This window comes from Thunnus maccoyii, chromosome 13, assembly GCF_910596095.1.
Source record: "Thunnus maccoyii chromosome 13, fThuMac1.1, whole genome shotgun sequence".
Classification (NCBI taxonomy): Eukaryota; Metazoa; Chordata; class Actinopteri; order Scombriformes; family Scombridae; genus Thunnus; species Thunnus maccoyii.
In genome coordinates, this window is record NC_056545.1 from 9,974,456 (window position 1) to 9,993,173 (window position 18,718).

The following is an 18,718-nucleotide window of genomic DNA, read 5'->3' on the forward strand; positions in this document are numbered from 1 at the left end:
CAAAATTCTCTGATTCAAGTTTCTCACATGTGAATATTTTCTGGTTTCTTTAGTCCTCAATGACAGTAAACTGAACATCTTTTTGTTGTGGACTGTTGGTCAGGACAAAAAAGACATTTTAGATTGAATCTTGGGCTTTGGGAAACAGTGTTTTTTTTGAGTTTTACATTACAAGACATTTTTCAAGGCAGCATAGACAGGTCTTTAAGTAGAGTTGGTTTAATATGTTTTACAGTTCATGCAGCAAAATACAGTGAATTATACCATGTGAAGTAAAGATGGACAGCAGTGGAGCATAGTATACAAGAGTCCAAGAGTTATATGAGAAGACTTTGGTCACTGTTCAATGCCAAGAAATAGTCTGTCACATAACACCTGAAAACTGCAAAACCAGAGGTGCTGGTCGGCAAATTTTGTTACCTTCAGAAAGAGCCAGGCTAGTTTTTCCCCCTTGTTTCCAGTCTTTGTGCAAAGCTAAGCAAACCCAGAGTTGTATAGATCTTCTCATCTAATATTGAACTATTCCTTTAAACATTTTGTGCAAATGTTTAAGTATTAGGATACTGATCATCATACCCTTTCATATGACACCCACTTTCATAATGACTGACAGAGAATAAGGAATTAAAAGTGACTGATGAGGATGCACATTGTAATTTGTTAAACAGTACCATATTTAGTTCAGTTGTGGGTCTGAAGATTTAGTTGGACATTATTCACTTCTGTCTAAGCTGTCTTAAGCTCAAAGTCATCGTTCTGCCTCAGTAGGTTGTGAATGACTTTCTCGGGATACAGGAAAAAGTTTCTGTTTCGGTCCAGGTCCTGAGCATTAATAATACGAGACACCAAAGCTTGTTGTATGGCTGGAGACTCACAGGGGTGATGCCGCACGTTGTGACTCACATTCCTCAAAGGTTCAATGACCAACAAACCCAACATGCCAGCTCCCTCATCTCTACTATATGCAGTAGAAACATTGAGTGTCTTTCTGCTCATCATACCTACAGTGGTTTCATCACCTCCTTCTGTCACATTAAGTCCAAAGTCTTCATTGGATGTACCTGTTTTACAAATTCTGCTCATTTCAGCTGTTGAATTGGGTGTGATAGTCTCATTAAATCTGTCAGTTGAATTACTTGGACTAACTAGGCTAACATTTAAGAGGCGGTAACTTGAACAGGAGCTATTGGTTAGGCTGGATATGTTAGCTCTAGTTTGTCTTGGTCCACTGTTGGTCCTGGTTTTGGGTTTCCGTAGTCTTGGAGCTCCGGTTTCCTTAATGTTTCTGCGAAGATAGTTTGCGTAGTCCTGAACCAGGCCAGCTAAACTTGACTTATAAGACAGACGCAATGACTCAGCTGACCCAAACGGCACAGAGTGAAGCCGAACCTGTTGGAACAAGAATAAAGGTACTTTTAGATCAGACCAGTATCCCGAAGAATTACGTCTGTATTGATTGATTCTCTGCTATGCCCTGTCACAGACCTTCAATTAACATTCACTCCTTTATTTAAAGACTGTGTAAAGGAAATTCAGAGATTTGTTTCTAAACAAATTGTACATGTTAGAAAATAATTGCTGAAAACATGTGAAACGACTGTGAACTATGTAGTATTGAATTGTGGAGTTAAAGTGTTAAACTGTTTTTCACCATTTTTGTGTTTAGGATTTTTTGGGCGGGCATGAAATGGTGGCTCGATGATGCACTGGAGTCATACTTAGCACCTTTAACATAACCTGAAAATCTCATTTTTGCTGGCATCCAGTGGTTTAACTTCTCACCTAGCTGCAGTGATGCATAGATGTACTGCAGGACGCCATGACATCACTGTTGGGTGTCGTTACAGGTGCAACAAAGCACACTTCTAACTGCACCCATCAGTGATGCTGGATGTCAGAGGTGAAACAGGCTGGAAACTTTCAATAAAAGAGGGTAAAACACTGCTTTTCAGCCTGGTGTTAAGTTACTCTTTAATTGTAACCACCTCCTTTCCTTAACCTTAACCACGTGTTTAAGTAGCCTAACTTTATCCATACCTTAACCACAGCTTATTTGCCATAATCACAATCTTTCTCTTTACCTTAGCATACTATAGTTACCATGTGCAAATAATGTAGTAAGTGAGAATTTTGCATTGTCATTGAAAATCGTCTGGGGTTTTGCAGAATCATCTAATTTCAGTGTTCTTGTCTGGCAATAGACTTGTTGAGAAAATGTTTAAAAAGTCAAACATAAGGTTTAGCTCCTTTTTTCAGCCCAATAATTCATGTATAATCCCACTTAATCTCATATATTCAGTTCAATTAACTAAAGGCCGCCTTGCCACTACTTTTGTTTGGAAAGTTATGTTTTTACAGTGTGAAAAAGGTTTCATGCAGTTGCCATGTAGTGGATATCACTTTAAGTACTCATATGTGAAAGAGACCTAGACAACTGAATGTGTGCTGTCAATGTTCTGTCATATAGTGCTTGCCAGTAATGGCAGTCTTTGCTATGATTATGAAAACAGCTGAGCTAAAGGTATTAACCTTTTACTATTTATTAACTATTATTTGTTTTTTGTCTGTCCTGACCTGGTGGATTCTCATGTGCAGATGAACTGCAGCCCCCGTCAGCCACTGCTGCATGGACACTGAACTCATCCTCTTCTTAGTGGTCATTCTCTCATAATGGTCAAGCAGCTCACGTTTCAGCCAGTTGTCATAGAGCTCTGTGGTCTCAGCCATCTTATCCTGGTTGTTGGCAATGCCGGGGACCAGGCGGAGGTAATCTTGGATAATCCAGCCGATTCTTGAAGAGCTGCTGATGCCAAAAATCTTGTTAGCCTGGGATCTCTGGGTTGATAGCCTCCCCTCTGTTGATCCTCGGACCTGATGGGATAGTAGAAATTTTGGAATTCTGAATTTCAACATCATATTCAGTGAAAGTGTAATGGAGAAGCAAGACAGTGAAACCAAATAGTATGCTTTAAAGGATTCTTTCATAATGCACTTTCAGTGTAAGTAATGGGGAACAAAATCCACAGTCTTCCTAATGAGCAAAAAATGTATTTTAAAGTTTAGCTGGTGCTAATATGAGGTTTCAGCAGTCTGAGTTAGTCAGATATCCTCCACATTTACATTTTTTTTAGTACAAAATTCCTCATTATGTCTCAACAGAGTGTTTTCCAGTTCAGCTGCAGTGGAAGGATTGTAACAAAAAAGAAAAAGGGAATTTGGCACTGAAAAGATTTTAACTTTGAAAAATATTAGCTTGATTTGACTAATTTGGATGGCTGAAGCTTCATATTAGCTTCAAGTAAACTTTTAAATATATTTTTACACAGACTGAGGGCTGTGGATTTTGTCCCCCATCACTTGCATTGAAGGTGCTTTATGAGGAGATCTCTTAATGGCCCGTATGAACGAGAGGAATGACTACAGCAAGAAAAGTTCATCTGGGCTCCTGACTGTTGTTTCAAGACAGACTTGAAAATGTGTGAACCTGTTCTTTAAGATGGCTAAGAGAAGAAAAAATCACAGGATTAAGAGTCTACAACAATGCTATTGTCTATGTGAGGCTGTAATGCTCATTATAAAGGAAAAAGTGTTAGAAAGATTTTTAAAAAATATTTTGGAGAAATTTACATTTTCACCTGATGATGCCGCTAAATTAAAATTCAAGGGATCACCAATGTCAGGAGGCTTCAATTGACTTGCAGTATGGTCAGAGCATTTTAAACACTGCAGAGGGCGATATTCATCCAAGACATATAGAAAAAACAGAATAGTTTTACCTACTTGTTGGAAAATTTGCTCAAAAAGCACAGACAGAGCCAGAGCAACAACCCCCACTCCTCCACAGGTGACCCTGCTGCCTCCCAGCTCACCAGTCAGACTGAGGTTGAATGCAGTCTGCTGCTCCGAGCTCATGCTTCGCTGTAAGAAAGCATATTGATGCCGCAGTGCTGCCGAGGACTCCAGCGACAGGAAGGTGGTGAGGACAGGATCCAAGGAGATATCTGGGATGATGCTGGCATCTCGAGCCACGGAGAACAGCTCCTGGACGGTGGCTGGAGAAGGAAGACACAAAGTGCGGCCCATCAAGATCATGGCTGCATCTGTCAGTCTATGTGTGTGTGTGCAAAAGGTCTGCTTGTTATCTGTATTTCTGACCCTCTGTGTGTTTATTTGCCCCAGTCAGATTGATGTTATCAGTTCCAGTCTACCAAAGCACCCATGCATATAAATACAAATGCATAACCCATTTGCTTGAATGAAACAAGGTTTATACCCACACCGCCCACAGTAGTTACAGGATTATAAACACCCAGACTATGAGATTTTAGATTGGAACCCCCAAAAACAACAATAATAGAGGAACAATAGTTCCTCCAGTCCTAGAACTTGAAATTCATTCACACTAAAATGAAGTGCAACAATGGTACCTCCAGTCCAGACAAAGTCCTCCCAATCCTCCAGACGAAAAGGCAAAGAGGGGGGGGGGGGGTCAAGTTAATCAAGTGTTTGGTGACGCATGAAGTTCAGTAGCCGTCAGGCGAAAACTGACCAACCAGTAAGGCTTTAAAAATCAAACCAGATGAAAACCAATGTAAGTCAATGGGGAAAAAGAGGAAAAACATCAAGAAGGGAGAACAAGTGCTTAATTCCAAAAGCTGTAAAGAAGCAAGCACACCTGTTGGTAAGAAAAAACCAAAAGAAAAACATGTCCCACTCATTTGGTGCCTCCTCCCTTGTTTGGCGACCGCCTATGTGGCTTATGCCATGGGCCACCCCTGAGTTATTAGGCCCTATTTTCCTGTTGGTGGCAGGGCAAACGCAGTCGTTATGCAATTTTCATCAACCTGTACTCTATTTTCTGTTCTGTCCCCAACCAAATGTGCTTGCTCCGGCGTGGGAGGAGAGGCTGAGCTATGGCTTTGTTTATGCTGATCAGGCAAGGCGGCGCAATTTTGGTGCTCATTCTGGCATGAAATTGTATTTGTGCTTCTGCCTACTCAGACCACCTGTTACAGCAAACATAAGATAATTTTGGAAGTGACTTAACAACAGGAAGGAAAGCAATGTTTCAGTTCCCTCTCCAGTTGAAAGTTTCAAGTCTGTCTCACCTCAAAATAAAGCTTAATTTATACTTTCTGCATCTGCAACAGCTGCAACAGCTTAGCAGGTCCATGAGAGGTAAATTTCATCATCTGCTGAAGTCCATGAGACCATCCTTGTGAAAACATGAATACATCCACCTATGCTACCTTATCAACAAAGCCCTGAGAAATGCAATTTCATGTCATTATATGTCATATTTGAACTGAAAAGCATGAATGTAACTGTGGTGAGATGACAATAAAGATCTTTGTATCCTTGTAAGTTAAACCACTGGAGGTGGGCAGACACATGTAGATGTCTCCAAAACATTTTTTAATGAATATTTTACTGTTTTGTTACTGGTTTGTAATCTATTTATTTTGTGCCATGTTTTATAATTTTATAATTTTATTTTTAATTGTGTCTTTTATTGCTCTTCTTTTCTTTTATCATTTAAACTGTTCTCTTACCATTTACTTATCTTTTACTTTTACTCATTAAATTAAGTATTTTAAAGTAGGTTTTATTAAATCTATTATCTTTTATCATTTATTTATTTATTTTACATTTTTAGAAGTGTGCATCCTGTGTGTTTGTCAATCACTTTTAAAGCACTTTGAATTGCATTTGTCTTGTTTGAAAGGTACTATATAAATCCTGTGGGTTGAGTTTTTCCTCTTTGAGATTACTTGAGTTTGGACTACAGATTGAAATGTCCATCAAAATACAACTTGAACATAATTCAGAGATCTGATGTTTTGCAGAAACATCAGTACTGATCTGTTTGATTAGTCAGTTTTGTAGGATGTCAAATATTTTGTGCAATACCTGTAGCCATCATACAGGAGCAGGAATGGCATGTGCATTTCTTATTTGTTAGGTGTATCAGCTTTTAGACCAAGTTATAGAATTTCTTGTCCAGGTCTAACGATCCATCTGTCATTTGACCTGCGATGTGAAATGAGACTTATCTCTGACGTGTCTGTCACATATTTTCTTTGTCACTCAGTTTGGTCAATTTTCTATGTCAAAGGTTGAAAGTGCAGGATTTATTTAAAGTGTGGCTCAATAGCACCAAACACTGTTGCATGAAAAATCAATATTTCAGAGGTGTGACAGTGTTCTTGGTGGTGTTTTGTCAGCTTAGCAAAAAAAGGAAAACTATTGAAACTATCACTGCCACAGCAAGTTTATAATAAGCATGTTTAGATTCAGTGGAGCTGATAAAACAGGAATTGCAGCACCTTTTGTAATCAGATTGGCTTTTCAGGCATAGAGATAATAACTGAACATTAACCTTAATGTCAATAAGGAAGCAGTCAGCTCACTGTGAGGGATTTTCAATGCTGGCACTTCAGTACACTTCACTTTCAACAACTCTAGTATGGTCTCAAGTAAGAGTCAAAAAGATTTTGAGCTTGTTAAATGATGTGTAGAAACAACTTCAAAGCCTATTGGTCTATTAGTAGCTGGTAAAATGGAGAATGTGTAAATATATCGTTTGGAGTGTCGGTTATTAAAAAACTTTCTGAGCAGCATTTGATACGATTACTTAAGAAATCAGAAATCAACCTATTGATCAGCACAATCCACCAGTGACACAAATCGAGAGATTCGTTTAACATTTTGGGAAATATGTTGGTTTCTTGCTGACAGTTAAATGAGAAGATTGATACCACTTTTATATGTGTCTGTTAAATATTAAACTGGTGCCAGAAGCATATTAGCTTAGCTTAGTTTACCATAAAGAAACAGGGGGAACCAGCTCAATGCTCTGCAGTGGTGGAAGAAATACTTAGATCCTTTACTTTACCAACACAGTTAGCTAGTTTAGTCCAGTGGCTCCTAACCTAGGAGTCGGGTCCCTCCAAAGGGTCACCAGATAAATCTGAGAGGTCGTGAGATGATTAATGGGAGAGGAAAGAAGAAAAAACAAAGTTCTGAAACACAAATACGTTTTCAGTGTTTGGACTTTTTCTCTAATCTTTGATTTTTGGTGAAATACTGGATCATTTGAACATTTATTGAAATGAAACCATGTGAGAAGTTTAGAGGGAAAAATCACTATTTGGTGGAGCTGTTAACAACTCACAGACATCTGAAATGTGACCCCGACTACACACTGCTTTTCGTAAGACGTCAACACTGGTTTCATCTTTAACAATGTGTTGTATTTTAAAAGCTTGTTATATTATCCATTGTGTCAAATCTTCATCATAAAAGTAACTAAAGCTGTCAAATAAATGTAGTGGAGAAGAAAGTACAATATTTCCCTCTGAAATGTAGTGGAGTGGAAGTATAAAGTAGCATCAAATAATACCCAAGTAAAGCACAAATACCTCAAAATTGTACTTAACTTAGTTACTTGCCACCACTGCTTCTGTTTACACCTTCCTGATTTTAAAATAAATAATTGCATCTGTGATATATTTCCAGAGGTGTACATTTTTGTCTTTTGGTGTCTGATAGACGTTCAAACTCATGGATCTGTTTGTCTTCTTGCTGTTTTTACATTTTTTATGGATACAAGCAAGATATAACGTGTTAATTGATGAGTTTTAGAGTCAAGTTAAGCTATGCTAATCACCTCCTGGCTGAAGCTTCATATTTAATGGACATATAGGAGTGGTACTGTATCTAACTCTGAACAACAAAGTGAATAAGTGTGATTCTCCAAAATGTGAATGAACTATTGGTTTAATATTTATGTTCAAGGCCCACATCATCTGTAACTACTTGTTGCTCCCTTGGATGTATATGAAGGAAAAACTAACCTGTATTTAGCTTAACTACAGTACAATTGAGTTTGCAGTATCATTGTCTGAAACACCGGATTAAAAAACTAAGTCTGTGTTAAAAAACAAACAAACAAACAAACCCACATCAATATGCGGAAACACTGAGGAATGCAATTATCAGACTATAGTTGCTAGGAAGTGTATTGATAACACTCAATGTTCATAAACTGTAAACCATAGATCATGTATTAAGATTGATAAACCTGATAGTTAAGATTATTTCTTTGTTAAGCACTAATTGACCTCAGAAATAATTTCCTAGTTAGCTGTTTTTGTCTTTTTATGTGTGCACCCACCAGAGGCACAAGGCAGGTAGACAGACCTTCTTTTTAAAATTAATTTCACAGTTTCAATAAACAAATTAAAACATAAAAACATACAAAATAAAAAATAATAATACAAAAGCAATAAATACAGTGAGAAATAGTCTGTTTCAATTATTTAAACCTTAATGTTGACAAAAAATATTTTAAAATAAATGATCTACTCTAAAAATAGGTAATTTAATTTCAAATTATTACATTCAAAAATTATTATTATTGTTATTGTTATTGTTATTGTTATTATTATTAAGTTATAAAAACGTCAGAAATGACCGGAGGATTATTATTAGAGAAACAAAGTAAAAATATTGCAGACAGATAAAGTTTTTTTTTTTTTTTTTTGAAGTTTTGGTGCTGCTCCGCACGTCCATGCGGTCACATGACCCTCGCCTTAAACTTCCGGTGCCGGTGCTTCATGACGACATTTACACATCCCTTAAAAATTAGTCCCTTATGCGGAAGTAAATGACCCGAAAAAAAACGAACAAAAAAACCCAGAAGTAAAACAAAACCATTATCTGCGTTTGAAACAAAAAACCCCCGACTCAGTTCCCACTTTAGAGTCACAATCTGAGCGCAACTCTGTGGTCGCCATGGTGTCTTTGAGGTGACGTCATTGTCTGTACCCTGAAAATTGGTCGTCATGCGGAACAGAAACGGAACAGAGAGGAGGTCTGCTATTTCTGCTGCTGATCGGTGAAAACATCACAGGTGAGTAGACACGTTCACCAAATAAAACATAGGTGATAAGATTAGTTAATTTTAAATGTTCGTTGGCTTACTTAGGTCCGTGTGACAGCTGGGTGAAATACTGCAACATTTTGAGCTCTATATGACCTACAGACGGGTGACAAATGAAAGGAAAACCTGAATAAATGAGTGGAGACACATGAGGAATAGTGGTGTGAGGTGTAGATTAGGTCATACAGGGCAGAGAGGATCACTGAAGTGTGAACATGAGGTGAATCATGAATATAAATATGCTTTGGCCTCCATAGTCACCAGATCTCAACCTATCTGAACACTTATGGGGGATTTTGGAGCAAATAAATAGCTTCCCCCTCACTAAAACACCAAATAAGGGAATTTCTTGAGGATGAATTATGTTTTTTTTTTTTTTTTTTTACTATGGCAGAGATCTAGAGACTTGGAAGAATCTATTCAAAGGAGGTTTGAAGCTGATCTTTAGGTTTAGTGGTGGTGGTTTGTCCTTTCAGTTGTCACCCACCTATCATTTTATACACCGTGCATCCTTTTCAGGGTCCCAGAAGTTATTAACAGGTCTGATCTGAACAAGGTGACAGTGATAAACTAAAGGTTCAAACCAAAGTCCACTGCGAAACATTTTCCAGGCATTATCGTTATTGATTTATAATAGTTAATTATATAATAGTACAAGTAACATTCAGTCATAAATATCAAGATTTGTAATATTATAGAAGTGATAAAACATAGAAAACATGAATCCTGTAAAATAAACTAGAGTTTCAACAATTAGTCAATTAATTGCTTCGTCAATCTGCAGAAAACTGTTAACAATTCCGATTTCAAGCATAAATTCACAGGTTCCAGCTTCTTAAATGTGTATATTTTCTTGTTGTCTTAGTCCTATATAATAGCAAACTGAATATCTTCAGGTTTTGGATTGTTCGCCGCACAAAATAAGATATCTGGAAACTTGTGACGGGCATTTTTCACAAATTTCTGAGATTTTATAAGCCGAATGATTAATTAATAATGATAAATCGATAATGAAAATAAGCGTTAGTTGCAGCCCTAAAATAAAGAAAGTAGGAAAGACGGTCAAATCTGAATTATTTTTGTCATTGATTGAAACAACAGATTGTTTAAACATGAAATGAGGAACACTGATGAACAATATCATTATGAATTGTATGTTTAAAACATTTTGCTTTTATTTAGAATTGCATTCATTAAAGCTGCATTAATTACTAGCTTATAAAGTTGTTACAGCTAAGGTACTTTAGGTTTGCAATAAACTGTTTTCAGTATTGATTGATCTGCTGAATTACTTTTTTTGGTTAATTTATCACGTAGTTTACAGTGAATTTACTAAAGCTCAGGTTGATGTTTTCTGAGTTTATAATTCACTTATTTTGTACTTCCGTGTTGTGAGACTCCTTTGGAATAACGTGCATCTTTATCAACAACCATATTGATGTACATTTTACATTATCTAGGAAACATGTACTGTTTGGAATACTAGAAGATAACTCTAAATTTAATTTTCAGCTATATATTACAAATATTTTAATTTTATTGGCTAAATTTCATATTCATAAAAGCAGATTTACAGGTTAAAGGCCTTTTTGGTTTTCACAAAGGAGATCAAACAGCCTTTACAGCCTTTGGATTTGATTTTCCTCTGATACAAAGGCTGTAAAAACTATTAACACCTGTTTTGTTGTTTAAAATCTTTATATGAACTGTAACTCCCCTTAGCTCAGCACTGTAATACATATCAATAAAGAAGAAAAGAGAAAAAAAAGGTGATGTTATCAAAATGCACATTTACTTTGTTTACCTTCTACTTTATTTAACAGGTTATATTGTCCTTTTAAATTTCTACTCACTTGGTTGTTTGCAATCCTGAGGATTTTCAAGCTGTAGCTGATTTTTAATATGTTTGTTAAGCTTTAAATTTAGATGGTTTTTATAACACTGCCAACAGGATTAGGAGCACAGTGCATATAAGCTGAGAGTGTCGTTTAAACACACTGTGCAGGCAGCAGTGCATACAAATACTCTAATATATAAGACGATGAATTTTTCATTCCAGGTTGTTCAACATCATGAGTCAGCGGACGGAGCGACGTGGGATACATGTGGACCAGTCAGACCTGCTGTGCAAAAAGGGATGCGGTTACTATGGTAACTCAGCATGGCAGGGCCTGTGCTCCAAGTGCTGGAGGGAGGAGTACCAGCGGGTACGCCAGAAACAGATCCAGGACGACTGGGCCTTGGCTGAGAAGTAAGACCTTCTGCTGCATCATTACGAGCCCACACCTTCACCACACAACTACCTCCCTTCACCCGGAGGAAAACTAATAAAAACATACATTCATCTTCTTATAAGCTGCCGTAAGCAATTCTTATGAGTTACAAGCTGATAATAAATAATGACCATGGGGGAAAAAACTTCATCTTGATTAAATGTACTGCTTTTGTAGATATGCTGCATCAGCTTTTGATCAGACTTTGTGTGATTGGCCTAACTATTTAAATTACTCTAGACCAACATCAAAGTTATCAGCCTTGTCTAACATACTCTTATTTATTCTCAGTTGAAAGCTTTCTCCATTAAAAACAATATTTTATAGATTTCTTCTGTCTGTATTTTATGAAAACATGAAACAACAACTGCAGCGTTGAATGTGATAAAAAGTATCATTCAGACTGAACAAAGTGTGTCAGCACTTTTTATTAATTTATCTGATGGTTTCTATACTGTGGTCCACAATATTTTAAGTCCTGAAGTATTTTAGTACTACTAAGAGAGACTGAAGAGACTGCTAATTAGAGAGTGCTAATTAGCCGGTTTTGTGTGTTTTTAAAAATAATTTTCTTATAAAATAGGTCGGCTCACGCAATTCATAAAATGTCTCAGCTATAATTTAATACCAAAGTACATGTCTTGAGTGCTTCTTGTGTTTTAAATTATTACAGTTTTTCTCAGTTGCTTTGGCAGAACCCTGAAATGAAAATCATGAATCATAAAACACTGTAAGCAATTCTTAAATCCACAGCTCATTTTCTCTGACACATGCATCGCCTTTTGCTTTCACATAGAATCCATCTGTGTAATTTAACATATCTTGAATTAATTTAGTAGTGCACTGAGTTTGCCTTGGTAACCAAAAAGTATAACACTGCTTTTCTTAATGTTTTTTTTTATCACTCACAAGCACATTTATCAACATGCTTATTGTGTAAATCTTCACATTCTCAGTATAAGACAATATTGTGGAAATCAGGCAGCTGGTATGCAAGCGATGCGTTTCCATCTAAAGTCTAATTAAAATTCTTTGTCTTATCTGGTGAATACAGGGAAGGAATCCAGAAACATTGTGCAAACTGGGTGAAAACTTTGCCAATGCTTAGAAGGGCTAAATTATTGTAAGGATTAACTAATGCAATCAAAATTGGACTGTCAAACGCCATTTAAAACTATAATTTACCAACAGATTATGCTGCATGAACACATGTGGGTATTTTAGGATTTAGTTGACTTTTGTCATGGTGTTTTTCTGATATCGAGGCAAAGTGGTGAGTCAGTTTTGATTTGATGTTCCATTTTTTAAAAAAAATTATAGCTTTAGTGCTCATCAGTTGTACCTGTAGTGTAATAATTCACTATACAAGAACAGCTTTGTCAGTGTCACAGAGTATTTTGCAAGTTTTGCGTCACAAAATAAGGGGAGCTTGTTATTCTTGATCATCATAATCTTCCACTGATTACTTTTATCTGCTCTGTCAAATTTGTATGGCTTTAGGTTACAGCGAGAGGAGGAGGCAGCGTATGCCAGTAGTCACGGAGCTCAGGCCCAGTCTCACTCCCAGTCCACAGCACCACAACCGAACCAAGGGCATGCTTCTCTAGGACCCTTCTCCAAGTTCGAGGAGAAGAAAACCAATGAAAAGACACGGAAAGTGACCACCGTTAAAAAGTTCTTCAGCCCTTCGTCACGTACAGCTTCCAAGAAAGGTATGGCAGTTAGTGCGACATTAAACTGGAACTCTTCCCAGTCTGTTATGCTTTCTGACTGATTTGTTGCCTCACAGTTCACAGCTGGTCTGATGTGCACAGAAATGCTGAGTGAATAGTTTAAGCACATGAATCTTCCTAAAACTACAACTTTTCTTTGTACATTTCTGTTTGTTTGTGGATTAAACAAGCAAGACACAACATGTTAATCAGTGAGCTTGAGGTAACTTTTCTTCTAGCACCATCAGCAGGTAACAGTTTTCACTTATCCTGTGAATATCAACATCTACTGGATGGATTGGCACAAAATTTGGTACAGATACTGTATCCATTGTCCCCTGCATGACTGCTCAGTAGACAAGGACCTATTTTTAGTTGTGGGAAGAATTAAGTGTAACTTTTTCTAAATGTATTTTCTCTTCATCAGAAACCCAAGAGGGCAAAACACCCAGTCCGTCCATTAGCCGCCACGCCAGTTTCGATACAGAACAAGTGTCCAAGGACTTTGTGGACTTCTTGAAGAACCTCCAGAAGCCCGGCCGGGAGATCCATAAGCAGTGCCGAGCTTTTATTGTGAACATGTCCAGCAAGAAGGTCTGTTGAACATGGCATGATGATAATCTTAAAAATAATAAGCCTGTGTTCAGTGTTTTTATGACCTGTTTACTACACTTATTTGCACATTATGACCTTCTAACTTCATGTCTCGCCAGGACCTCAGTGCTGACGAACTGTCGGAGTGCGTGCAGGATTTCTATCAGAACATGGCTGACCGCTTGATGAGTCACTTTAAAGGTTCACTCAGAGCAGCTTCTTATCTGAAATCAACCGTTGTGTCCAGGAGGCATTAATACATTATATACTATACTATAGCGCACTATAAGAGCTTGGATTTGATACATCTCTTAACTAACTAATGAGATGTGATACATCTTTGTTCTCCAGGATCTTCGGAGTCTGTGGAGCAGGTGATGGACCAAGTGGAAAAGTACATCATGACTCGTCTGTATAAGAGTGTATTCTGTCCAGAAACCACTGATGATGAGAAGAAGGATTTGGCCACACAGAACAGGATCAGGTGGGTTTCCTGGATTCAAAGCTGGCAGTGATGTTCAGCCCAGCAGCCCAGACAATGAAGCTAATTCCTTTTGAATTATGCTTTGATGGAAGTCAGTTTCTTCTTCTTCTTATCTCACTGCAAATCCTGAAGTCTTACTTGTTCATTTCATCATCAGCCAGTATTGTATTATGCAAAACTTTGAGCAATTGGCTTGCAATACTTCAAGCAATACTTTTGGTCAAAGCAGTAACTAGTAAGAAGTAAAAACATAAATGTAGTGCTTATTAGCCATGCTAGCGTTGTAGCTCTAACGATGGCAGTGTCTGTCTGCTAGTCAGTTGGGCTACCACTTCTGAAATATCTCAACAATTATGTGATAGATTGTCATTAAATTTCATACAGACATTCATTCATCCTCTAGCGCCACTAATAGGTCAAAGTTTTCACTTATTATTTGAAATATTTCAACATCTACCAGATGGATTGGGGCACAATTTTGTACAGACCTTCATGTCCCCTTCAAGATGAATTGTAATCACTTTGGTGATTCCTTCACTTTTTATCTAGGACCATCATTAGGTTAAAAGTTTAATTTGTCCAGTACTTGCACGACTAATAACATTCCCATCAGCCGCAGCTGTACTTTAGCAAATGCTGTAACACGCATGATAAACATGAGACCTACTTAACATCAGCATGTTAGAGAGCTTATAGAGTTGCTAGCATGACTGTAGAGCTGCTAGCATGACTGTAGAGCTGCTAGCATGACTGTAGAGTCTTCTGTTAGAGGCTGATTCAGATCTCGTACATGTTAAACAGTCTGATGTGTGTGCACATGTTTTATAATAAAGAATAGTAATATATATTGGGAGTAATTACAAGGAGTAGAAGAATAGACAAATTTTATATTCATTTGTTTTGCACAAGGAGAGTTGAGGTGAGTCTGGTTTTAGTCTCACATTTAGCATGCTTTTTGTCACGGCGGTCATGTGCTCGATTAGTTTCAGTCACACATTCTTTTAGAAAGTATCACGGCATCGTGGTTTTCTTCTCTTCCATCTTCAGCAGTCTGTGAAAACCTCTCTGTCTGTTTGATTACACGTTAGCCAGTTTTAGCAGTGTTCTCTATGTTTTTCTTACATGTAAAAGTGCAAAATGTAAAACTTGCTATCCAGGAGAGAGTGAGCATTACAAATCTATGTGTAGAGTTTCATTACATGCAAAAAAGAAAAAAAACAGTGAGGCTTACTCCAGTTGTCTGTGTTGCAGGGCTTTACACTGGGTGACCATCCAGATGCTGTGTGTGTCCATGGATGAAGAAATCCCTGAAGTCTCTGAGAATGTTGTCAAAGCAATAACAGGTCAGAGTGTGTGCTTGAATTTTCAGTGTGATTGTATTTCATTAAAGACAGTTGGACAGTCGAATGCCAAAGTGCAGTAAAAATGTTTTATCTTTGTATCGACACCCTAAACCTTCAATCATGTGGGGAAATGAGCTACTTTTGGATTTAAATTGGCTTCACTGTATGGCTGAAGGTAGAATATACTGTTAATACATTTTCTTTTAGTGCATAGCACTTTAAATTGTTTGTGAATGGTAAATAGGCTTCAATTATATATTTTAACTTTAGAGCTGAATTAAGTGCTGTAAAAAGTCTTTTCTCACTGGGGTGGAGGCAAAGACAAAATACAACAAAAACTACCTGCATGTCTAGATACCACTAGGTGGAAGCAAGTAGGGTTTATGATTATTTGATTATTTATTGTATTTTCACCTGAAGTATTATTTTCATTATTGATTAAACTGACGCCTGTTTTCTTAAGTAATGGATAAGTAATTTTGGTCTAGAAATGTCTATGAATCCCCATCATCAATTTTCCAGAACTTAATTTGATAATCTTCAAATTCCCTGTTTTGTCTGAACAGTCCAAAAGAAAAGATACTCTATTAAAAAAATTTTGTTATTAAAATAACAAAACCTGTAAATATTAACATTTAAGCAGTCAGAACCAGTGAATACTTTGGTCCATTAGATTAAAAGTGATGTAAATGATTAATCCTTTATCAAAAATAGTTAATTAATTTTCTGTGTATTGACTCATAGATTCATCAATTAATTGTTTCAGCTCTTGAAGTGAGAAAATGTTTTTTTGACCCTTTAAGGACACTTTTTTTTTGCAGGAAACTGATGTTTTTTTTTTAGAACTAACTGATGATACGTTTGTCTGTCCAGCTCCTGACTTTTATGTATGTCCGACTATTCCAGATATCATTGAGATGGACTCGAAGCGGGTTCCTCGGGACAAACTAGCGTGCATCACACGCTGCAGTAAACACATCTTCAGTGCCATCAGGATCACCAAGAACGAGCCGGCCTCAGCTGACGACTTCCTCCCTGCACTCATTTACATCGTGCTCAAGGCTAACCCTCCACGGCTTCAGTCCAACATCCAGTATATCACCCGCTTCTGTAACCCCAGCAGGCTGATGACTGGAGAGGATGGATACTACTTCACCAACCTGGTCTGTTTTTATTTCTTCTTCTTACTTTAATCCTTGTCAAAGCCAGTTTGAGCAACAGGCTTTTAGCTTCACAGCGGTATTCTCATGTTGTTTAATCTGAGAAGGTGAGGCTACTTTAATGAGCTATGTGGGTTTTCCCTCTATTAACTGTCAGATATCACGAACCTCATGACAGTTCAGCAGAATTTTATCTGGAATATTTCAGCTTCCAGACAAACAAATGTTTACCGACAGCTGCTGACTGAAATCTGAGGAGAAACGTGTAAATGTGTTGAAATTGTATTTTGTTGCTTAAGTGGTTAATTGAATTTAGTATATTTTGATTATTTGATATATTTTTCACATTTTAGACTAAATGAGGATACCAGTGGCAAAGACGAACAACTGCAACGATTAGTAATTAATCAATTAGTCGATCGGGAGAAACTTAATCGGCAACTATTTTGATAATTAATTAATCCCTTCAGTCACTTTTTAAGCAAAAAAGCCAAACATTGTTTGGTTTCAGCTCCATAAATGTGAGAGGCAAACTTGTCTTTGTCATTTAGGTTAATAATAATACAAACATTGTTCGGTTTTGGACTGTTGTTCAGAAAAAAAAAAGGAATTTGAAGACGTCACCTTGGACTCAGAATCAATAATGCAAATAATCATTAGTTACAGCCCTATAAAGATGTACAGCTGGTCCTCCACCCAATGATAATAGCACAGATACCTTGAAAGGCGTGAGAAGGACAGCAGAGCAAGGAGAGAGACAGGCAGAGGAAAGCAGAAGCTAAATGGAAACATGCTGCGTCATCAAAGTAGTCAAAGGAAACCATTTTGTGGCGCTGCTCACTTTATTTAACTGAGCTTAAGTACCATCGTGTACCAGAAATTAATTCCACCAAACTCAATTTTGTGGTCATTATAATTAAGTCTTCACCACTGCTGCTTTATTAGCGTCCATTTTGATTCAATTCCTTGTTAACAAAAAGCTTCACTATTATTAAGTAGCAGGAGCTTAATGACACATCAGGCACCAGAAGAGAAGAAAACTTATAATAAATAATTTAAGTCCCTTTTTACTTTAGAAATCAAACAATGTCCATCCTGAGCATACATGTACAGTATAATTAGAATAACTTCCCATTGCTTAATTATATTAGTGAAAAAATAGCTAAAAAAACTTTAAGGTTGTTACATTAACTGAAGCTCATCACAAGTAAATTAATTCGAATGTGTGTGTTTTACAGGAAGGCCATCTGGCTTAACGTCTCAGTTGTTGTATCTCTTGTGTTTGTGTAGTGCTGTGCAGCGGCCTTCATCGAGAAGTTGGATGCTCAGTCTCTCAACCTTTCCCCGGAGGAATTTGAGCGCTACATGTCAGGCCAAGCGTCGCCACGATTCAGCAGCTCAGAGGGTGAGTGGCCCCACGATGGCCCGGCACCTGGCGCAACTCCCACCAACCCTGTCCTGGCTCAGCTCAATCACAACCTGGAGCTGCTGTCGGACCTCAGCAGCCGGCAGGAGTCGCTGATGGAGGCTGCGCAGAGCCTGCAGGCCGACCTCATCTCCTGGCCCAAGAGTGTAGAGCGGGAGGTGCAGGACGTCCTGGAGAAATACCCTCTGGAGATTGCATCACGCACAGTTTCTGCCATCGATGCCAACAACCTGGACAACGACCACCTGCCACCACCCCTCACACCCCAGGTGTTTGCTGGGTAGTGGAGTCTACAGAGGGAGGAAGAACATTTCACACACAGTGAGGGTACTCCTGCTTTTAACGTCTTATACACGAGTCTCCTGAATAGTTTGGAGCACTATCATGCTTAGCTTCTTCTGCACTTTAAAGCTCGGTAACACCAGCATTCAAAACAGCTAAAATATGCAGCAAAATCAAATTCATTTCTTCTTTTTTTAAAATTTTAACTTTGTGCAATAACAATGTAAATAGCAAGTGAAGTGACATTAAACAACACGTGACATAAAACACAAATAGACACACAGAATACAGACAAGAGTGAATCAAAAGGCAAATCACAAAGAAAAAATGAGAAAACAATTACAGTAGTAGAATTACTGTGTTAATTACTTCAATATCAATTTCAAAGCAAATTTGTGCATATTTTAACTTCAACAAACTGTCTTGATGGTGCTAACCTGTCAGAGGAATATAGAGCAGGAATTTCCAAAATGGAGGAAGCTATCGTAGCTTATTAGTCG

The 18,718-nt window shown here is 37.6% G+C and overlaps 2 protein-coding genes across 3 annotated transcripts; one reads left to right on the top strand and one right to left on the bottom strand.

The window, feature by feature from the left end:
* Nucleotides 1-328: 328 nt before the first annotated feature.
* LOC121910596 lies at nt 329-15,339 on the bottom strand. Of its 2 annotated transcripts, none has more exons than XM_042431846.1 (4): nt 15,239-15,339; nt 3,781-4,052; nt 2,575-2,871; nt 329-1,389 (listed from the first exon to the last, which is right to left on the bottom strand). In XM_042431846.1, the coding sequence occupies exons 2-4, from the start codon at nt 3,910-3,912 to the stop codon at nt 727-729; spliced, it is 1,092 nt and encodes a 363-aa protein (XP_042287780.1). In that variant the 5' UTR covers nt 3,913-4,052; nt 15,239-15,339; the 3' UTR covers nt 329-726. The 2 variants fall into 2 exon arrangements, with proteins under 2 accessions (XP_042287780.1, XP_042287781.1); XM_042431847.1 differs by lacking the exon at nt 15,239-15,339 and adding an exon at nt 4,428-5,380.
* On the top strand, nt 8,821-18,250 carry rabgef1 (RAB guanine nucleotide exchange factor (GEF) 1). The gene is made up of 9 exons (XM_042431848.1): nt 8,821-8,914; nt 11,004-11,195; nt 12,718-12,929; nt 13,357-13,523; nt 13,643-13,724; nt 13,875-14,007; nt 15,259-15,350; nt 16,257-16,513; nt 17,801-18,250. The coding sequence occupies exons 2-9, from the start codon at nt 11,017-11,019 to the stop codon at nt 18,218-18,220; spliced, it is 1,542 nt and encodes a 513-aa protein (XP_042287782.1). The 5' UTR covers nt 8,821-8,914; nt 11,004-11,016; the 3' UTR covers nt 18,221-18,250.
* Nucleotides 18,251-18,718: the final 468 nt, after the last annotated feature.